This window comes from Nycticebus coucang, chromosome 16, assembly GCF_027406575.1.
Source record: "Nycticebus coucang isolate mNycCou1 chromosome 16, mNycCou1.pri, whole genome shotgun sequence".
NCBI classification, from domain to species: Eukaryota; Metazoa; Chordata; class Mammalia; order Primates; family Lorisidae; genus Nycticebus; species Nycticebus coucang.
In genome coordinates this window covers 84,092,634-84,112,418 of record NC_069795.1, presented here as the reverse complement: position 1 = coordinate 84,112,418, position 19,785 = coordinate 84,092,634, and the positions used below count along the sequence as shown (strand labels likewise).

The following is a 19,785-nucleotide window of genomic DNA, read 5'->3' as shown; positions in this document are numbered from 1 at the left end:
TTTTAGATTTCTAGGTTTGACCAGGGAAATCTGTATAAATAACAGTTATTTTATGAAACTATTTTGATAGCAATCTCATAGCATTGTTTTATAATAGCTTTAGAGATGAGGATAATCACAACTAACAAAACGTTAGAACTGGCACCATTTTTATATTGGTCATCAGGTTCAACCTTTGCAATTTTACATAGATTTTGCCTTATAGGAGGCTAAGGTCTAAGTTTTTCAATTAATTATCTTGCCTGGTGGTACACAGCATTTTAGTGGAAGTGTTCAGACTTAGACTTGGTGTCAACAAGTCTAGGTTCAGTCTTTTGCCTTACTAGAATCCATAGGAGGACGTTAGAAGAGCTGAAGAATGTTCAAGTCCCTAGCCCCATCTTCTAGTCACTCATGGATTATAATTCCTTCCAAATGAAATTTGGGGAAGTTATTGTTTCTTGTAACAAGAGTCAGTTGAATTGAGATAAATAAATTATGATTACATGTCCTGACCATAATTTCTCCCCATTCCCATTTTTTATTAACTTCTTGCCCTATGTTATTAGTTATTTTTGCCATGTTGTCACAAATTAGCTATTACAGATAGCAGTATCAAAAAAAGAGAATTTATAAAACTTCTCTCATACAGATAAATTGGTAGACAGGCATTTTCAGAAATATAGTTATACTTAAGTCCTCGTTTTTATTGCGTTGGTTCAATGGCTTGATTGGAATCTTTTTTTTCCTTTCCTTATGTTAAAATTCTTTCATAGGAAAGTAGTTACATGATCAACTTTAAGTATATATAAACCCAGGTGTTTAATTTGAGCTTTGTTTATGGCAATATAGACTGATGCATTGTTGAACTTACAAAAAGAAAATTCAGACTCATTATCTATTTAGAATATATGATCATTACAAGGATGTAATCCAGGAAAGAAAAACAAAATAAAACTACAGGGATGGTATTCCTAGGACACTTAAAAGACCAGTAAGAGAAAATCTAGTCTTCTATATGGGTATTTTAATTCTATGCATCCAAATACATTGGAGCCTGTAGATGCCTATGAGAATGGCAAAGGACTTACGGGAAAAGAAGAAAAAAAGGAATGACCTCTACATTTGAGAATTGGTAGTTACATTTGTTCTTTGTTCATGGTGAAAACAAATAATTTGAGATTCTCTCAGGTATCCAGTCCACACGCTCCATGAGTCAGATACCCCTAGAGAGTTCCCTGACTATGTGGTGTGTAAGTCCCAATGGCCCAGCGGGGCTTCCTCCTTTCTGTGCCCAGATCAGCTAGTCTAGGATGGACCTGACTGTATTCCAACTCCAGATGTTGGTGATTTTCCAGTGTCCATCCTGTGAGCTGTCTATTTCATAGTTATTTTACAGGAAATGAAGCATCTTTTGGAAATCAGGGAAAATTGATTATCTTACTTTATCAGCATTACAGTGGATATCACACAAGTTGAGTTCATTTTTACCCTTTGATATTTTGTGGAGAGGTCTGGCTCCTTTCTCACACATGATGTGGCCCATATGTAACATTTTTCAGTCACTCGTAGTTTGAGTTCCTTCAGAGTATGCTGATATTATTTTGAGATCAAGATACTTGCTGTTAGAAAGGGAGAATCTACTTCCTATTTCATTTCAAATATGCTCATGACTTCATTACTTGAAAAACACATGGGACATATATATGGGTCCCCATGGAGTTCTTCTGAGGGCATTTTTTATGGAGATATGAAAGTGTCATGTACTCATCTCAGAAACCCTTTTACTTGTTACTGTCGTTTCTCCCCTCTGTGTTTATGGAATTACTGACAGTAAACAACAGGTACCATACCCTTTATCCCATCAGATTTACTTGGTGGAAAATAAGCAATGTCATATACATTAAGCTAGGACAGAGCTAGCTTTCTGGGCATGCCAACTGTACAGGCAATCACACAGGGCCCCAAATTCATTTCATGCCCTCCTACCACCATTTTGAAATTCTTAATAATGTATTAACAAGTGGTCCTGCATTTGTATTTTACACCAAGTACTACAATTGTTTCGCTGGTCCTGCCTGGGAACATCTGTTCTTCTTGGCTAAGATGGGCTGTCTTTGGGCCTCCCATTATATTATTAACATGAGCATTTTCTCTGCAATTCAAAGATACAGGCAAATAAGAACATTTATTTTAAACTAGATATTTTGCAAATTAACTTCTAAAGAACTGTTTCCTCTGTCAGACTTATGATTTATTGTTTTTTAATAAACAAAGAAAAGTAAGTAAATTTCCAATCAGTAAATTCTTACTTTGGTAAGTGTGTTTTTGTGTTCATTTTAAGTTAACTAATATAAAGTTAGTATTGGTTTTATATATTTTTTTTTGAATACAATTGAATATACTTTTTGGCTTATATCTCTTTAAAGTATAATTCAGAAAGAGTTTAAATTGAATTGTATTTTCCCATTTTTAACCTATAAAGTAAGCTGACTTTTGAGAAATCTCACTTCATATCATATTAACTGAGGCATTAGCATTGGGAACAAATTCTATTGTTCCTAATACAAAAATTTACCTAGAATGGTACAGAATGAAAAATTATGGCATTTAAAAGTAGACCGTCAGCACTCACAGTGCTATTAGTAACTTTTGGAATGCATTTTTTCTTCTGCTTTTTGGTGCCACGCAATCTGTATAGTCTTGCTGCCATTCCTAGGGTCTCCTTTGTGACTTCTCAGTAAATGGAATTCCCTTTTGCTTAAGTCCTTGGAGAATTAAAGAATGTTTGCTCATTAGCTTTTAAAGCTGAGTCCCAAAACTTTTCTCTTTATATATGTAGCATAAAAAAAAAAAAAAAAATTCAAAGAGCCCATGTTTCTTTGTTCTCATCTAAGCCCACAATTAGCTAAAGTTCCTTCTGTGTAGCTAGAAGGAGGAGGAAGGGTGGGGGGTGGCCCAGCAGGATTTTACTGCCAGAGAGAAAGTGCTCAGAGTTTCTTTGTCCTCTTGGTCAGGGATGGCTGCCTCCCTAATTGTACCACTGTAGAGAAGCACGTGCCTTTGGGAGCATTATCTGATCCCTACAGGACATTCAGGAGTGCTTTGTATACTGACCCTTAACTTGAACACAAATAATATCTTTTCCATCCCCTTCCTCGGGCTATTGCCTCAGGCTTGGATACCTCAGAGCTTTAGTTCAGCCAGGGGTGTGGTGCGTTTGTACAGGCCTCAGGTTTACTTTTTTTTCTCTAGTTCTTACCTGCAGTTTGCCACACCTGTCAGGAAAAGAAGCTGAAGATGGAGGCGAGGTGAAGGATAGGAGCCATAGAAATCAGGGGGAGAGAAGGCGAGACCAACAGCTGCTCTTGTCAGCACAGGGATAAGTGTAAAGAGATTAATAGTTATTTGAACAGCAAATGGGGATGTGGCACGCAGCAGTGGAATGCGAATGCATGGATGTAATGGAATGGGCGTGCGACTATTAACTTTTAGACAGATGCGCTCTGGACTGAATGGAATTGCAGGGTCCGTTTTTCTTTCCATGTGAAAAATATTAAAGTTTTATAAAGTAACACATTTAAAGTTTTAAAATTAAAAAGTTTTTTTCAAGATCCTATTTCTTTGTGACTTGTCCGCCATAATTCTACATAGTCTGGGTCTCTCTCAGTTCTATTTCAATGGAAGGCCCTAAAATATGTACCAAAAAGGCTGCCTCCCACTTCTTGCTTTTGATTCCCACCCTTCCTTCATTAACTATGAGAAAGAGGAAAGTTTTCATGCTTCAGAAGGTTTCACAAAGGGAAAACTGTACCCGTAGGCTGGTTGCCCCTTCTGGAAATATGCCCATGACCCCAGGCTGACCTATCTGATCAGGATGGTGGCTGGGATGGCATGGTAGAGCCCTGACCTCAGAATCAGAAGATTTCATTTTAAAACCCCTGCTCTGTGTATTAGTTAATGCTAGGGCAAACTGCTTTACCTCTCTGTCAGTAATGTAAAATTGGTTTACAGATTAAATGGGAAGAAATTCTTATGTTCTTTCCATGAGCGTTCCATGGAGCACTTACTCTGTGCTCAGGCCTACTCACACCAATAGTATAAAAGCGTCTGATGCAAGAAGCTACGTGAATTAATGCACTGTTGAATTAGAATTTTACTCCCAACTACATGGTATTTCCCTTACTTATACATGTGCTACTCTAGAAAATAATAGACTATGAAGAAAATGAAATAACAGGTAAAATCAGACTATGTTTGGATAATGCACTAGTGTGTTACTTTTTGAAATGTACATTTGGGGGTCCCAAGCCTTGCTCCCATGTGCTTCCAGTCTTTGTGGAATTAGTACAAGGCGTGGAAGGGACACCATTGGGATCCTAGGATAGAATTTAGAATTATGACTAACAGAAAATATGAAGCTCTTCTGATTTCTCCGTGTGTAACAATTTGATATTTAAATCTCCTCAAGAACATATCAAGTTGTTTTTCTCATTTTAAATCCCATAGTCTTCACCTCCCTTCCACCAAACAAAAATGAAAAATAGTAATTTATTCATTTGTTTTAAAGAATTCCAAAGCAGCAACCGAGCTCTGGGCGCTGGGTGCTCTGCTGACACCAGTCTGGAAAGGCCCCGCACGAGCCGTGTGAGCTGGGAAAGTCCTGACAACTCACACGCGCTCCGGCCTTCTCGGGGTATCACAAATTGGAGATTTTACTTACACCGGGAGGAGTTTTTAAAGTGAGGTCACTCTGTCCCATGCACGCCCCACACGATGCCCTTTTGGAGGCAGTGATCTGCACGAAAGGCTAACGTCAGGGTCTCGGGGTGTCCCTGCAGCCGCAGTACACGAACCTGGGGCTCCTGAACAGCATGGATCAGCAGATCCAGAACGGCTCTTCGTCCACCAGCCCCTACAACACGGACCACGCGCAGAACAGCGTGACGGCTCCCTCGCCCTACGCGCAGCCCAGCTCCACCTTTGACGCCCTGTCGCCGTCGCCGGCCATCCCCTCCAACACCGACTACCCGGGCCCACACAGCTTCGACGTGTCCTTCCAGCAGTCGAGCACCGCCAAGTCGGCCACCTGGACGGTAAGCGCGCCGGGCAGCACAGCCGGGGAGCCTGGAGCCTCAGGCAGGGTCCGGCCCCCCAGCCCAGGGCTTGGTCTCCCAGTTTAGAGATCCACATCCAATAGTGGGAAATTTGCCTTTGAATATTTGATACTGAACCAGAGAGAGTAAGAGCCAGTTAATGGGAAAAACCCCACGGGGAACCAATGCCTGCCATGGAGTCGGCTCCCAGCTGTTGTTAGGTCCTTGGGTGAAAGTTTACAGCAAAACACGGAGCACTGTGCCAACGTGCAGTATCGTAACCACAGGCTGTGTGTGTACAGGCTCCGCAACGTGGGGTATTTACAGCTCTCCTTACTGTGGAGAAGTGAATGTCCCATTCAGGTGTGATTTTAAAAAATGAATACATACATACAATGTGATACAAAAACAAGAAAAGTAAATCCTCTCTATTAAGGAAGGACATTTATATTTATGCAAGTAGGTTCTATCCCATGAAGTAAGTATAATTTATTGATATGTATAAATGTATTCAATTTAGAAACCTCTTTCCCTAAAAGAAGTCTCTAAAAATACACATCAGGGCCCTAAGTTATTCCAAAGAGATTCTGATTTAAAATGTTGGATTTTTTTTTTTTTGCAGTTTTTAGCGGGGGCTGGGTTTGAACCCACTATCTCTGGCATATGGGGCTGGCGCCCTACTCCTTTGAGCCACAGGCACTGCCCGGAAAACAATTGTTTATATATATAACTTCTTTGAGAAAGCATGAGAAATATATTTTTAATAATTAAAAAGCCATGAGAATGTTTATTGCAAAATGTATATTGCAGTGCGGTATAAGACGAATGAACTCAAATATAAGAGGGGAAACCTCCAAAGCTGGCTTTAACTGGTTGATGGCAGAATGTCCAAGACAAAGTAGGATGCATGTTTGTCAAATTATTTAAGGTCTACATGGATTATAGAAATGCTTCCAAATATCACCTTACTGAAACGTAGCTTCAGAATTTTTTTATAATAACTTTTTCCCCGCTTTGGCACACAGGTTTCTTTGGAAAGCATTTTTGTTTTTATGTTTTGCATGGTGTCTAGTTCATTACAGCCTTTAATCCAGTTGTAGAGTTTATAAAATAATCTGCCCTCATGACACTTACTACATTCCAACATAATTTCACTTAGGTTCCCTCATGTTGGATCTCACTTTGGGAGCAGGAAAGACAAATTTTATAACTCCTATTTTACTATTGAGAAAATCTGAAAAACTTGGAGGTTTTCATGCAGCTGGGCTTATTTCTGATCTCTCTTTCCCCCCATTGAATTGTGTCCTTTCTTTTTTCACCCTTCCTTACCAGGATGCTCCCAAATTGTCTGAAAGTTAATTTCATTTTGATGCTTTCCTTTCATGGTTTGAGAAGCGGTTCTGTCATGGCTCATATGTCAACCATGAAGTAAAGGTATTAGGTTAAAATTTGACCTCCCCTTCATGTGTTACTTGTTGATTGTGTCATATCTTTAGTTTCTTTTATACCATTTGTAATCCCGGAGCTGGACGCTACAGGTGAGTAAACTTAGAATTTATAGGCCTTAAATAATTGGATGATTGCTCTAAGTAATATTTTGCTTCAGAACCACTAGAATAACCATTTTATAACTGGAGCACTGCTGTGTCTTAGGCTCACCAATTAAGACATTTACAATCACTGATGTCCCAGAATAACAGTTAGTTGTGTAATTTACTCAGTCAAGGCTCTTCTCTATTTTTTTTTTTTTTTTTTGTAGAGACAGAGTCTCACTTTATGGCCCTCGGTAGAGTGCCAGGGCATCACACAGCTCACAGCAACCTCCAACTCCTGGGCTTAAGCAATTCTCTTGCCTCAGCCTCCCAAGCAGCTGGGACTACAGGCGCCCACCACAATGCCCGGCTATTTTTTTTTTTTTGGTTGCAGTTCAGCCGGGGCCGGGCCTGAACCCGCCACCCTCGGTATGGGGCCGGCGCCCTACCAACTGAGCCACAGGCGCCGCCCAAGGCTCTTCTCTATTATATGTGGACTTGTCTGAAGAGATGCTGGACATATTGGGGCCCCAACATGAATAACTGTTTTTCCCCTTCTAAAATTGTTTAAGAACCATGGGGATGACATTTGATATAAATACAACAACCACCCCGTCCTCTCTTTCCCCTCCTTGACTTACCATTTCTCATATGGAAATCTTAGGGTCATTTTCTGTTTTAGTATAATCCTAAACCATCCTCACTCAAGGCCCCCTTTTTAGAGAAATAGTCTCACAAAGAAAAGATCTCTACCTAAATGGTAGGTTAACAAGGAAGTATTTCCATGGAATATGCTAGTAAAATTTCCTTACATGTGCCCGAAGTGATATCAGTACCCTGAAAAGGTGGGAGGTGCATGGCAATGGGAAAAGAGCATTGGTGAAGATGCAGAAAACCTGGATTCTAGTCTCGATCACCTGTATGCCTTTAGCCACATCATTTCACCTTTCTAGAATTCAATCTGTGTCTCAGACAAGGATGGTGAGGATGTTTTACTAAGGTGAGATATACCATAGGAAGTTTGTAAGTGGAATTAGATTCTGAGTATTTTATCTGTCATTCCCAAGTGACTTTGGTTAAGCAGCTTTACTTCTCTTGAATTTTTGTGCAGTTGTCTGCGGTCTACCTTTTGGCTTTTACAGAATAAAGATACTACTTGGTGTATCACATGGTATTTATAGTTTTATTACATTTTTTTTCTTGTGGACATTTCAGGCCTAGGTACATTTCTGCTAAATCTAGGGTCCTTGAATCCTTATCTGAAAAGCTCCTGAGATCACCTGAACAGATGTAATTTCTTATTTGTGGGCATTTGTGTCTTGTACACACCAGCATCTTATTCTTTGAGCCAAGGTACATATCCTCACATTCATACATAGACTTTACATTTTTCAAAGTGTTTTCTCAGGCACCTATCATAGTTGAGCTTCATAACCAAGTCTATTATTCCTGATGTCTTACATGGGAAAACTTCAAGAAGTCAAGGTCTTATGGCTAATAACCAGCCAAGGAGGGAGAAGAAGCTTGGCCCCCTCACTCCCAGTTCTGGTCTGTCCTTTTGATTGATGGAGGCAGAAGCGCACAGGAGTGGGGGCAGGCCCTGTGTAAGCAGGGAGCTGGCATCTTACGTCCTGAAGCCCAAGTGCTGGAGCAGATTTTTGTGCCACATTACATAGTGCCTATTTCTTAGGCATCTGTGGATTTTTAAAGCACTTTTTCAAAATTAAATGCTACATTTTAAAATTGTCCCTAAACTGAAAGTAGCAGCAGCAGCTGTCATTGGATGACTGCATAGTCTTCTGGTGATTTTTTAATAACAATCTTAGTGCCATTTTATCACTTGTCATCCTTTCATGTCGTGTTTTCCCCATTTAATTTTTCTGGTTGTACACTCAGAATTAGTGTCAAAATATAATTAATTTATTCAAAGTATGTATGCATTTTTTCCTTCTGGTTTTTTTTTTCTGTTTTAAAGTACAAATATGATTGTGTTTCCTGTTCTATAAAATGGTATTTATTTTAAACTTTTGGCAACAAAATAAAGTGAAATATGACAACATTTTTCCACCTTCTCTAATTCTCTCTCACACAGCAACACTTAATTTAGGATTTAGTTACGGACCGTCTTAATTTCCACAATTTAATTGGCACAGTGGTAGAGGCCCACTGTTCAGGACGGTGCAGTGCTGGTATTGTAGCTGGATGTCGCCAGCCATAAGACATTTGAAGGAATGGGATTTTGGAGATGGCAAGAAAATTAAGTATAGATTTCAACTCTGGAACTTACTAGCAGAATATGGGATTCCCCCCCCCCCCCAATTTTCTGTCTCTAAACCTTGCCTACAAATGGGGATGTGAATACTTTCCTTATGCTGATGATTAAACATACCTGTTGGCACCTGGCTAGTCATTGGCACACAAGTGTTTACTGAGTCTGTATGTGAATCTTTTTGTTTCATGAGTTGATCATGGTTTTATTGAAGGTGCAGTTTTATAATAGGTAATAATCCGAGAGAATGAAAAGTCAAATGTCAAGTTCTTTTTTTTTTTTCTTAATGCTTTTGGGCTATTAACATGCATACTGAGATACTATCCACTATCCAAATACAGTATAAATTGATGGCCCAGAGTGATCACAGGCTCTCCTAAATGCAGATCTCCATGGGCTGCCAGTGCTGCTTTCCCAGCCTGCCCAAGCAGAGGTGGGCGCTCCTTGCCAGCCCAAAGAAGGACCCTTTCTGGATTTGAGGACCTATTAACTTTAGACATTTATTCCTCATTTTTAATCTGATACTTCATGCATGAGGATGCTTTGCTGTATTCTACGTGCTAAATAAGGATAACAGTGAGCCTCACTTATTGCCAGGGCAGCATGTGAATTTATTGTGATAAAGTACTCTGAGTAATGTAATCAGTTATTAGTAGGGAACGAGTTCGATAAATTGTGGCACCATCAATATGATACTCCACGGCCACTAAAGAGAATCACTTGTACTGACACAGAGTGCTATGTGAGCTGCTGCAGAGAAAAAGACAAGCTTTCTGTGGTACCTACTTGACGGTTGAGAGTGCTGGTAAGGACCACTTCTGGGGCCAGAATGTTTTCTCTGCACTCACCTCTACTGATGAGGCCTCTCTGAACTTGCAGTCTAAGTCACCCCGCCTTGGGTATGGGATTCACATGCCTCTACCAGTGTCAGAGCTGTTTTTTCACAGCCTATGACACACAGTATTCTCCACATACATACACCAGGATAATCTGTAGGGTGTGTGTGTATGTGTGTGCACGCTCACACTGAGATAATGACCCAGTCCTTGGGATTTAGGATAACTTTTGCTATTGTGTTGTTGTCAAGACATTAACTTCAAGGTCTTGTAGGCTGGACACTCTGACCAAGTGTCCAGCATGATGTTCAGCATGTGGTAGGAACTTAAAAAAAAAAATTAAGAAACACTGTTTTCTCCTCATGATTAAAGGAACTGTAATTCCAAGCAGTAGCTCTCAGCTCTGACCATGAATTGGGTCCCCTCAGCCCCCACTTGTGATTTACAGACAGCATTTATCCTTTGCCTTTCCTAATCATGCCAGCCTCGTGTCAAGTTCAGAGCTTTGAAGAATTTAACTTGAGCAAGTGCAGAGATTAGGGAGGTGGTGTCTGAAAGGGGAACAGCCAGTTCCCTTCCTGGGACAGTTCCATTGATCCCAGCATATCGGCCTTGGTCTCCCAAGCTCACACTCCTTGGCTCTGCAGGCAGGCTGAGATGCGTGCCTGTGGCCCACCCTCCCTGTCATCAGGTTACCTGTAATGTAAGACTTTCAGAAAAAGGCTGCCAGCTCTGCAGAAATCTAATGCAAGCCAGCCCATTGCGTGGCCCTCTGGAATTTAGAGACTCTTAAGAATAGCCTTTCAAAGGACATGATGTACAGACAAACTTTTTGATGGTGAATAGGATTTATCAGCTTCCTTTGACAAAGGAAGTACTTCACTCCTCAAAGTTTGTGCCTCACTGGGGGCTTGGTCTCATCTTACATTTGAGTGGCTGTTAGATTTCACTGGTGAGGGGCAGGAGGGAAGCCAATAGCTTATCCTAGCCGTAAATGTGTTCATCATAAGAGGCTGATTTCCACTTCTTGCCATAGCTGTTTCATTAATTACCTGACATACACAAGGGGTGCCTTACTGTGCCACTCCCATGATGAAGAAAAAAAAATAGATATATTCACCTGTTACCCAAACTATTTCTTAGTTCACAGAATATCGAAGAATAATTTCCTAAATAAAGTGCTTGGAGATTCCTGGTGATGGTCACATAATTTATTTAATTCTGGGTTTTGGATTTAAAAGTAAATGTCATTGTAAAGTGGGTGCAGAAATATCTTCCAATCCAGGAGAGAATAACTTACACAGCATATTTGCCTGAATCTGTTTAGATTAACTCTCAGCTAATGTACTTGGGGGAAGCCAGTTTCACCTAATCTAAAGCTTATCACCCTCCCACAGCATTCTGAGTGATTTGTTCTCTGCACCCTGGAATTTCTATTTAAAAGAAAAAAAAAAAAAACTTGGTACTTATTTATTGCATCTGAATATTTTAACAGCATACTATTGATTTAAAAAATAAGCAATTTAAATAAAACTTTGTTTCTTTTTCTACGACACACCAAGTAACAGCAAACAGACCTTTTTGTTTTACTCTTTTCTTTTTCCTCCCTCACCTCGTTTTCCTCCATTCTTTCTTCCCTGGCTTTCCTCTTTTTTTACTCCTTGCTTTCTCCTTCTCTTTTTTTTCCTTCATTGATGTTATCAGTCATAGTGTTTAATTTGGTTTTGTAGGTATTACCAGCCATTTGGTGTCTTGTTTTTTCTACTGTAGCTTCACTCACCTGGAATGGTACACGAATATGAAAAAGATCATGATGTAAACCAATCACCATGGGAATTTCCATCAAGCAATAGATCACCAGGGCCTCTGTATGTAATCAGTTTCTTTGAATAAAATCGGGCTACCTTGAAGGTAGCAAACTCTAATGTCAATGGGGCCAGGGAGCCAAAAGATGAATCCAGGGACTGTGGACAGATGAGTTTGCGTGTCTCCTCTGCAGAGGCATTTGCCTTATAATCCCAGCTTTTTTTCATGGGGAAAAGTAGGCCTAACATTAAAATATTAATTGTTAAAGAGAAAGCAGAAACCTACATTTACATATAATATCATCAGATCTTAAAATGATTGTAGTAATTTAAAAAGAAAGCTGCAAAACATTATAAGCCAAACAAAATAGTAGGTAGGCTACATGCTGTCCTGTGTAATGTGTTAATAGTGACAAGGGAAGATTACCTAAAGTTTAAACCACTGGAAGCTGGAGCAAGCCTGTAAGGAAAAAGGTACTAGGAGGTGTATTTTGTTCAGAAATTGTGACTCTCTCTTTAAAAAGTCATAGAGATTTCTCCTTTTCTACATTTAACTAAGCAATATATTATCAAAGCAGATTTTTCTTACTTTGTTCTTGTAGTAAATGACCTTCCTACTCTCATTCCTATAAAAATCTTACTTGACGTAAAGATTTTAATGGTATTGCATACTAGGAATAAAGAGGATTTATTTTTTGTTTATTGCTGTTATTATCATTAGAGAGTTTACGGAACTCTGTAACTTAACTCTCTAAGTTGGCCAAAACTATAATCAGAAAAGAACAGTGAGATTTAAAGGGCTTCAAATCAATTTTCTCAGCCTATTAACTGATGGCTAATTTTTAATTGGCATATAGTGAATATACTAGAACAGAAATCACCTGAAGTTGAGGTATAAACAGAGAACAATGTCATAAGAATTGTTTAATGACTCAAGAAAAATCTGGTATATCATTAAGCTGAACAGAGGTCCCTTAAAATGAATGTAAACTTGAAATCAGCCACGAATGACTTACACCATTTATCATGGGATTGTTGCTTTGGGGGCATTCCCATATGTGAGGCTTTGCTCCTTCTCCATTTGCTCCCCTCCCCCTCCCCCCAAATTAGCTATTTCCATAGTGTGGCCAAGTGTGTGCCATTGTTCCCACCCCATTTGATAAAGGACGTATATTTTTCACATGAAAGGTATTTAGCAATTAGTTGTCATGTCATGAGTAAAACCAATTACATTTAAAATCAAGCCTCCTGGTTTTGTAGCAGCAGCAATTAGTGGGACCACTCAGGTGGTTGTGGCTGAAAGGATCCGTGACACAATGGAGCTTTTCTGCCCAACACCTTCCAATTCTTTGATATTGAAGAAGAGTTTATTGTAGAACAGAAAGGTAAATCTTAGACTCTTTGAAGCCCTTCAGATGTTTTGTAGACCTGGAATGATTTTTAGAACAAGGGGTCCTGTAATGAGGCACACAGAACCCTACAGGTAAAGATCTTAGTAAGATTTTTCCGCTTATAATGTTATATAATGTTATTATAATGTTTTATAATGATCACGACCCTCTCATCAGGTTGACCTCAGCTGAAATTTAAAAGAAAATGTGGTAGTAGCCAGAGACTTTAAATCTAATTTATTGTGAGGTAAGTTAGGGAGGGATTCTCATTTTACAAATAGAATAAGTCTTCTCTTTTTGGTTTGCATTTAATAAGACTCAAGTGATTCACATGAAGATTTGTGTGATTAAAAAACATCACAACAAGCAACCTCGTTCGTTGCTGTATGGGAAAGGTCTCAAAATGGAGGACTCAATTTCTTATTGTCTTATGAGGTGTTAATACTGAATTTTCAAGTTCATTGATCAAACAGGAGTTTTTTCCGGAGTTACTCAATAAGTTTTTTATTGTGTGTGTGTGTGCGCGTGCTTTTTATGCTGATTAAACAGTATCATCGACATTAAATCTTTTAAAAATATAATGAATAAGTTGAGACTATTTCAAAAGACTTTTCTCTTTGAGTAGTTTCCAAGTTGCATTAAATCAGAAGAATAATGATTACTTTAGGATTTGAATTTGAGAAGACATCTGATGAGCTCCTGAAGAGTGTACCTCATTAAGTACAAAAGAGGATTCAGAAGGACCAATTTGGGGAACTAACCTGTAGGGACTCTGGCAGGCTCTTTTGTGTCTGTCCATCTGTTAAATGGGTATTATAATATTTACTTGGCAGGATTTCTGTAAGACTTAATTAAATTTTATGAAGTGCTTTGGGAGCCTGAGAGATGAGACTCTAAAAACATAATATGTTATTATCTTATTCTAGATTTTTTGCTTTCAGATTTACCTGCTTGAATACTATACAATTCAGGCAGTTTTCTGAGTTTTTCCATTTATACAAAGACATGAAATGAAATGGTATAGATATCCAAGTCCCAGACACAGATGCGGGATGACAAAATAGATAAGTATTTTTTCTAATATAAAACATGTTTAATTGGATCCTGTATTTGTTAATTAGCTACTTTTATTCTTGCATCTCAGTGTTTTATTGGTAACATCTCAACAGAACCAGTAACATTTTTTAAATGTAATCATTTTTACTAGGTCATGGAAAGAATTTACCATGTGTTTAAGAAGAAAAATACAAAAATAAATATATGTATTTATATATATATTTGTGTATATATATACACAAATTTTTTACTATGAGTAACAATAGAATTAATTTATAATAATTATAATTTTGTAATTTGGGGGAGATATGTGTATATTCCTTCCTTTTGCCTCTGGCCCTGCTTTTTCCTTCTACTCTGAGTATTAATTTGAGATTTTCAAATTCATGAGTATTGAGCTTTGGAGTTAATATCAACTGCCTCAAGATTTGCCTTTCTCCCCCCATATTTTGTATTTTTGGAAAAGCATGTCCCATTTTCCCATAAGAACAATGTTATAATTATGAATTATATTTCTGACCAAGGAATGACCATCAAATAAGTCATAGATATGATTAACCACCGTCATGAAAGATTAGATATTGCTATTGTAAGCCACTATAATCATTTCAAGTATAAAAATGACATTCATAATTTTATCAAGTTTGCTTAAATATCTTGTATGCCTTGACATATATGTGTTGAGCTAACTTATGACACTTAAGTTATTTTTATAAACTTGACTTAGCTAAGACTGATTGCTACTGTGATAAATATTTTAATTAACATTTTGATGTGCCAGAACTTTTGATACATTTAATGTGAAATAATTTGATAAGCCTAAGTTTCTCAAAATTTTCTATAGGAAAATTAGCAGGAGTATTTACATAATGCATTCCTGTTGCTAAGAATGATCCTCAAAAAATATTCTATAGTGTAGACCATTCTTTATTTTTAAGAACTTGAAACAATTTTTGATCTTATTACTAAGGCTTTTACTTGTAGGGGAAAAAAGCTGTGTGTTATTGAATTTGAAAATAGTTTTTGTATGTGTTTGCTATCCCTGTCTGATGCCCCACTCTCCAAAGCCAAGCAGTCTCAAGAAGAGAGAAGGCCCCCAAAGGCACCTAGTGATATAGAAGAGTTTGAAGTGTTAATGGGAAGATTTCTAGCCCCTAGCCTTAGTGATGGAGGAGAAATTCGAGGACATAGTTTGTGCATTAGACTCAGTGCTTGTCTTTAGACACTATTAATTCAAGTTTATTACCCACATTTCCTTTAACCTTTCTTTACAAATCCATGGAGTTAGTGGATGAAGCCTTTGGGAAGCATTGGATAGTTGATAATTAGATACAGCAGATTGACCAATAGGTAAAAAGGAAGTGTTTTCATGATAGGAATTTGGAATAACTTTTTCTACACTTACACAGTTAGAATGGAAGCTTAGAAAATACATCCTGGGCGGCGCCTGTGGCTCAGTTGGTAAGGCGCCGGCCCCATATACCGAGGGTGGCGGGTTCAAACCCAGCCCCGGATGAACTGCAACCAAAAAATAGCTGGGCGTTGTGGCGGGCGCCTGTAGTCCCAGCTACTCGGGAGGCTGAGGCAAGAGAATCGCTTAAGCCCAGGAGTTGGAGGTTGCTGTGAGCTGTGTGATGCCATGGCACTCTACCGAGGGCCAAAAAAAAAAAAAAAAAAGAAAATACATCCTTGTGATTATTTACAATCTCTTCTTCCACTAACCCATATGAAAAACCAACGTCTTTCTCCTCTACGTTATTCTCACAGCCAGAATGTGTTGAAGTCAGACAACTGTAAATAAATGCACACTATTTGGAAGTGCTTTGGTCTTACCTTATTCCCTCCGAGTTTGGGGAGATACTTGGCAAAGAACTGTTTTTTCATATTGCTTAAATCAGTCTTTTACAAATAGAATTGTCAACTTCCAAGAATCACCACTATAGAACTCATTCTTTAGATTTATATTGTTCTTTTATAATATTCAAAATCTACCATAAACACTTTTGTGTGTAAATGTAACAAAGGCACATTTTACAGATGCTTCATGTCTGAGAATCACTGTACACCTTTGAGTGTAAAATCTGTGTAGCAATAGTGATGTAGATGGGAAAGGAAGCTGACTCAGAAGCAGAACCGGAAAATACTATAGACTTCTTCATGTCTAGTTTTCTACTAAAGATGCAATTAAATATATTGCCATTTGTCTAAGTTTATACAACGTATTCATATTTCAGAGCTGATCTCTTTCCTAGCATGCCATGGGTTTCGGTTATAAGGCTTCTCTTTGTACAAGCATCTGGACAGTAGCTGTTAATAGATTTAAGAATTGCTCAGGGAACAGTCTTATAAGTTTTTATGGATTCTTCTCTCATACTCTTTTTCCTAAGTGCAATTATCATTTGGACACTTTGAGATTAGGAGTAAGAGTGGGGAGAGGATAGCCAGAAAGAAGAGTAGGAGAAAGGGGAGGTGAAACTAGCTGGAAATTTATCAGAAATTAGTGAGGGGAGCCTTATGAAAGTATAACACACACACACACATTTGTTAGTTAGATGTTTTCTAAGTACCTTCCTAGCTCTGATGTTATATTTTTTTATGAATATGTACTTCTAATTTGAGGAAAAGATACCAATCAATCTGAATAGAATGTTTAATTTCAATCTCAAATCTTAACTTCCTTCATTTCTGCGTTCTACACTCTATTGGAGGTGTTTTGTTTTTGCTTCAAAATATGAGAACATACCTTTTATTCTCTTTGGTTTTCTTTGTAGAAGAATTGAGTAAACTGTTTCATGAATGAACAGGGAAAAAGAGACTTCTCTTTATGCCTAGCAAGTATTGATGTCTTTTTTAGAAACAGTGTATTTTCTTAAAATATACTCAATACGTGAGGTGGTGATAATGATTAAAGATTAATTGTATATACTTTTCTAAAATTCTTTGAAATTTCCAGAAAAGATTATCCCAGTAAATATCTGCCTGTATATCAGTAGGGGGAAAAAAAGACATGCAATACAATTCTAATCCCATTGTCCATGTATAGTAGTGATAAGTTTTATTTTGATAGCGCCATAATGTAATTGAAATAGTATTTTCATGTAGAAGCATTTTTTTAAATTTATATACATGCATGCTTTTATTTCTGGCTTCTTTCTTTTCTTAATTTATTTTTATTTCAAATTAATGTGAGGGGACAAATTTTTAGGTTACATTGTTCTCATTTCCAGGGTAAAGTTCTGTGTGTAAAAGAGCCCCCCACCCAGGGGGCATGTTATACACCCTCACAAGGTGCACTAGGTGAAATCTGCCCTCCCTCTTGACAATTCTCTTCCCCTTCCCTCCTCCTGCCTTCCTCTATCCCCGTAGTAGACTATGTTTGTGTTTTATTGTACATATGAGCATGAAGTTGTTTATATATTGGTTTCATATTAGTATGGAGTATATTGGGTATTTTTTCATTCTTGTGATACTTTCCTAAGAAGAGTATATTTCAACTCTATCTAGGTAAATGTAAAAGATATAGTCTCCATCATCTTTTTAATGGCTGAGTAGTATTCCATGGCATACATATACCACAGTTTGTTGATCCATTCATGGGTTGATGGTCACTTAGGTTGCTTCCACAACTTGGCCATTATGAATTAATTGAACCACAGTAAACATTCTGGTGCAAATGTCTTTGTGGTAAAATTATTTTTGTTCTAGAAGCATTTTTTTTAATTTGCATGCTTTCTAGCTGTTAGAAATATTATTTTAATTATTTTATTATATATTTTTATTATATTCTTTTCTCTTCATGAACACACAACCTAATGTCACAAAGCTTATATTGGATTTTTCTGTTTGTACTGTTTGCCTTTGGTGGTCCTACTGACTATAGTGACCTCTGTGTCTTGGAGATCCCGTGAATATTTGCATATAGAAATAAATAACCACACTTAAACTTTGTCATCTTTTGTCACTGATCTCTATAGAGCAGTGGTTCTCAACCTTCCTAATGCTATGACCCTTTAATGCAGTTCCTCATGTTGTGGTGACCCCCAACCATAAAATTATTTTCATTGCTACTTCATGAAAGTAATAATGAAAATAATTTTAATTTAGCAGCATTAGGAAGGTTGAGAGGGTTAAGTGTGGAGGGTTAAGTGTGTTTACAACGTGGCAGGTGCTTCAGAACAAAGTAAATTAGTAAGGAAATGATTAGAATGGACATATTTTTCCCTCATATTGCCCACATTATAACATGAACAGCGAAAGAGGTTAAATTCTTCTAAGACTCTCTCTCAAGTATTCCTAAATGAATTTTGCTTTGAAGTTGTCACTTGGGCATATGGTTGTAGGGTATAGAATAGCTCCTCATGTATTGTTTCCTCATTTCATTTGATGTTGAAATTTAGACTTCAGAAACAGAAAATGCACTATTTTGAGTAATCTTATTTCCATAAATTCTTTGTGTAAAATGAAAATATTCCTTCGCCTGCTAAATTACAATGATCAAACTGTATAATCCTGTAAAATATCAGCGACATAGTGTATCTTTTCTAGTTATTTTACAAGACTGAAGGTGATAAATATTGTAGATAGGATCTAGCACCCCCTCGCCGCCTCTTGAAAGCAGCTGGTACTGCTGTTACACTAAAGGGCAAACCCAAGTGCCTAAGGAGGCAGGGTAGTGTGGGGGAAAGAATTCAGCTTTGTAGTCAGACAGACCTGGGGTTGGATTCCACCTTTTTCCATCTGTGAGGCCTTGGATAAAACATTTTCTCCAGGGAGACTTCCTCATCCCTAAAATGGAACAGTGTTCTTGGTAGAATGTGATACGATAAATACAAAGTGTCTAATACTGTGCCTGGTAAATGATGATTTTTATTAGGATGAATCATAAATTTAGGATTGGAATGTAGCCTTAACCTGTCTTACTAACAGATTTATTGAAAACCATAGTGAGAAATCTGCTCCATGGAGTAGCTCTAGCTTCTGGCGCCTAGCCTTCCACTATGTGGTCGAGGTGATAGATAAGAATAGTTCTTGGCCAATTTTACCCTTATTAGGAGCAGAGGAAAATGAATGACTATGTTGGCCAGCCAGAGGGTATAATCAGAAATGGTCCATAAACAACATGTAATTTTTTTCTGTAAATGCGTATTTCCCCCTCATTTTGACAATGTCTTTAAAATTGACTGTCCAGGAAGATGAGTAATACTTGTGGCTTTGAGTTATACCCAGGCACACACTATATATATATATGTATATAGTTGGAAAAATCACAATGTTTAGATAAAGTGACCCGAGAGAGCACTAGGAGATATTTGTTTTTATAGCGTCTACCCAGAAATGACTGAGGCCCAAGCTATGAAATGATAAGACTTGTTAATCAGTTGTGCAGAGTTCCTTCTTCTTTACTGCCAGCTTTCCTAGCCACATCATGATTTATTTATATGTTCCCAAAGGCACAATGACCACATTAGAGAGGAAGTCACAGGAAGGCAAATTCCAGCTCAAAGTGAAGGACAGTCAGGGCCCTCTAGGGCTGGAGTACACTGCCTCTAGTGGATGAGAGTGTGAAATAGAGGTGAGAACTGTGACTCAATGGGAGAATGCATCCAGTCACCTCTAAACTTGGCTTTGAATGCAAATGTTGTGCATCCAGAAGAGAATCCTTTTTGGCTGAAAACATAGAGAAGGACCACAGTTGACCTACTGTGTGCCAGATGGTTGGTTAAATGGAGAAGAGTAGATGTTCCAGATAGATGGTTGAAGCAGCCAAAATCACACACACAGAGGCGAGCCTAATGTACTTTTCCCCAAACAGCAAATCTAC

General features: G+C 38.1%; 1 protein-coding gene across 8 annotated transcripts in view; it reads left to right on the top strand.

Moving 5' to 3' along the window:
• The window catches only part of TP63 (tumor protein p63), a 262,946-nt gene that overhangs the window by 170,011 nt on the left and 73,150 nt on the right, over positions 1-19,785 (top strand). For all 8 annotated transcript variants that reach the window (XM_053565542.1, XM_053565541.1, XM_053565540.1 and 5 more), the window contains one exon: positions 4,821-5,075. In XM_053565542.1, the coding sequence (XP_053421517.1) occupies positions 4,821-5,075 (255 nt within the window). The remainder of the gene's footprint in view (positions 1-4,820; positions 5,076-19,785) is intronic.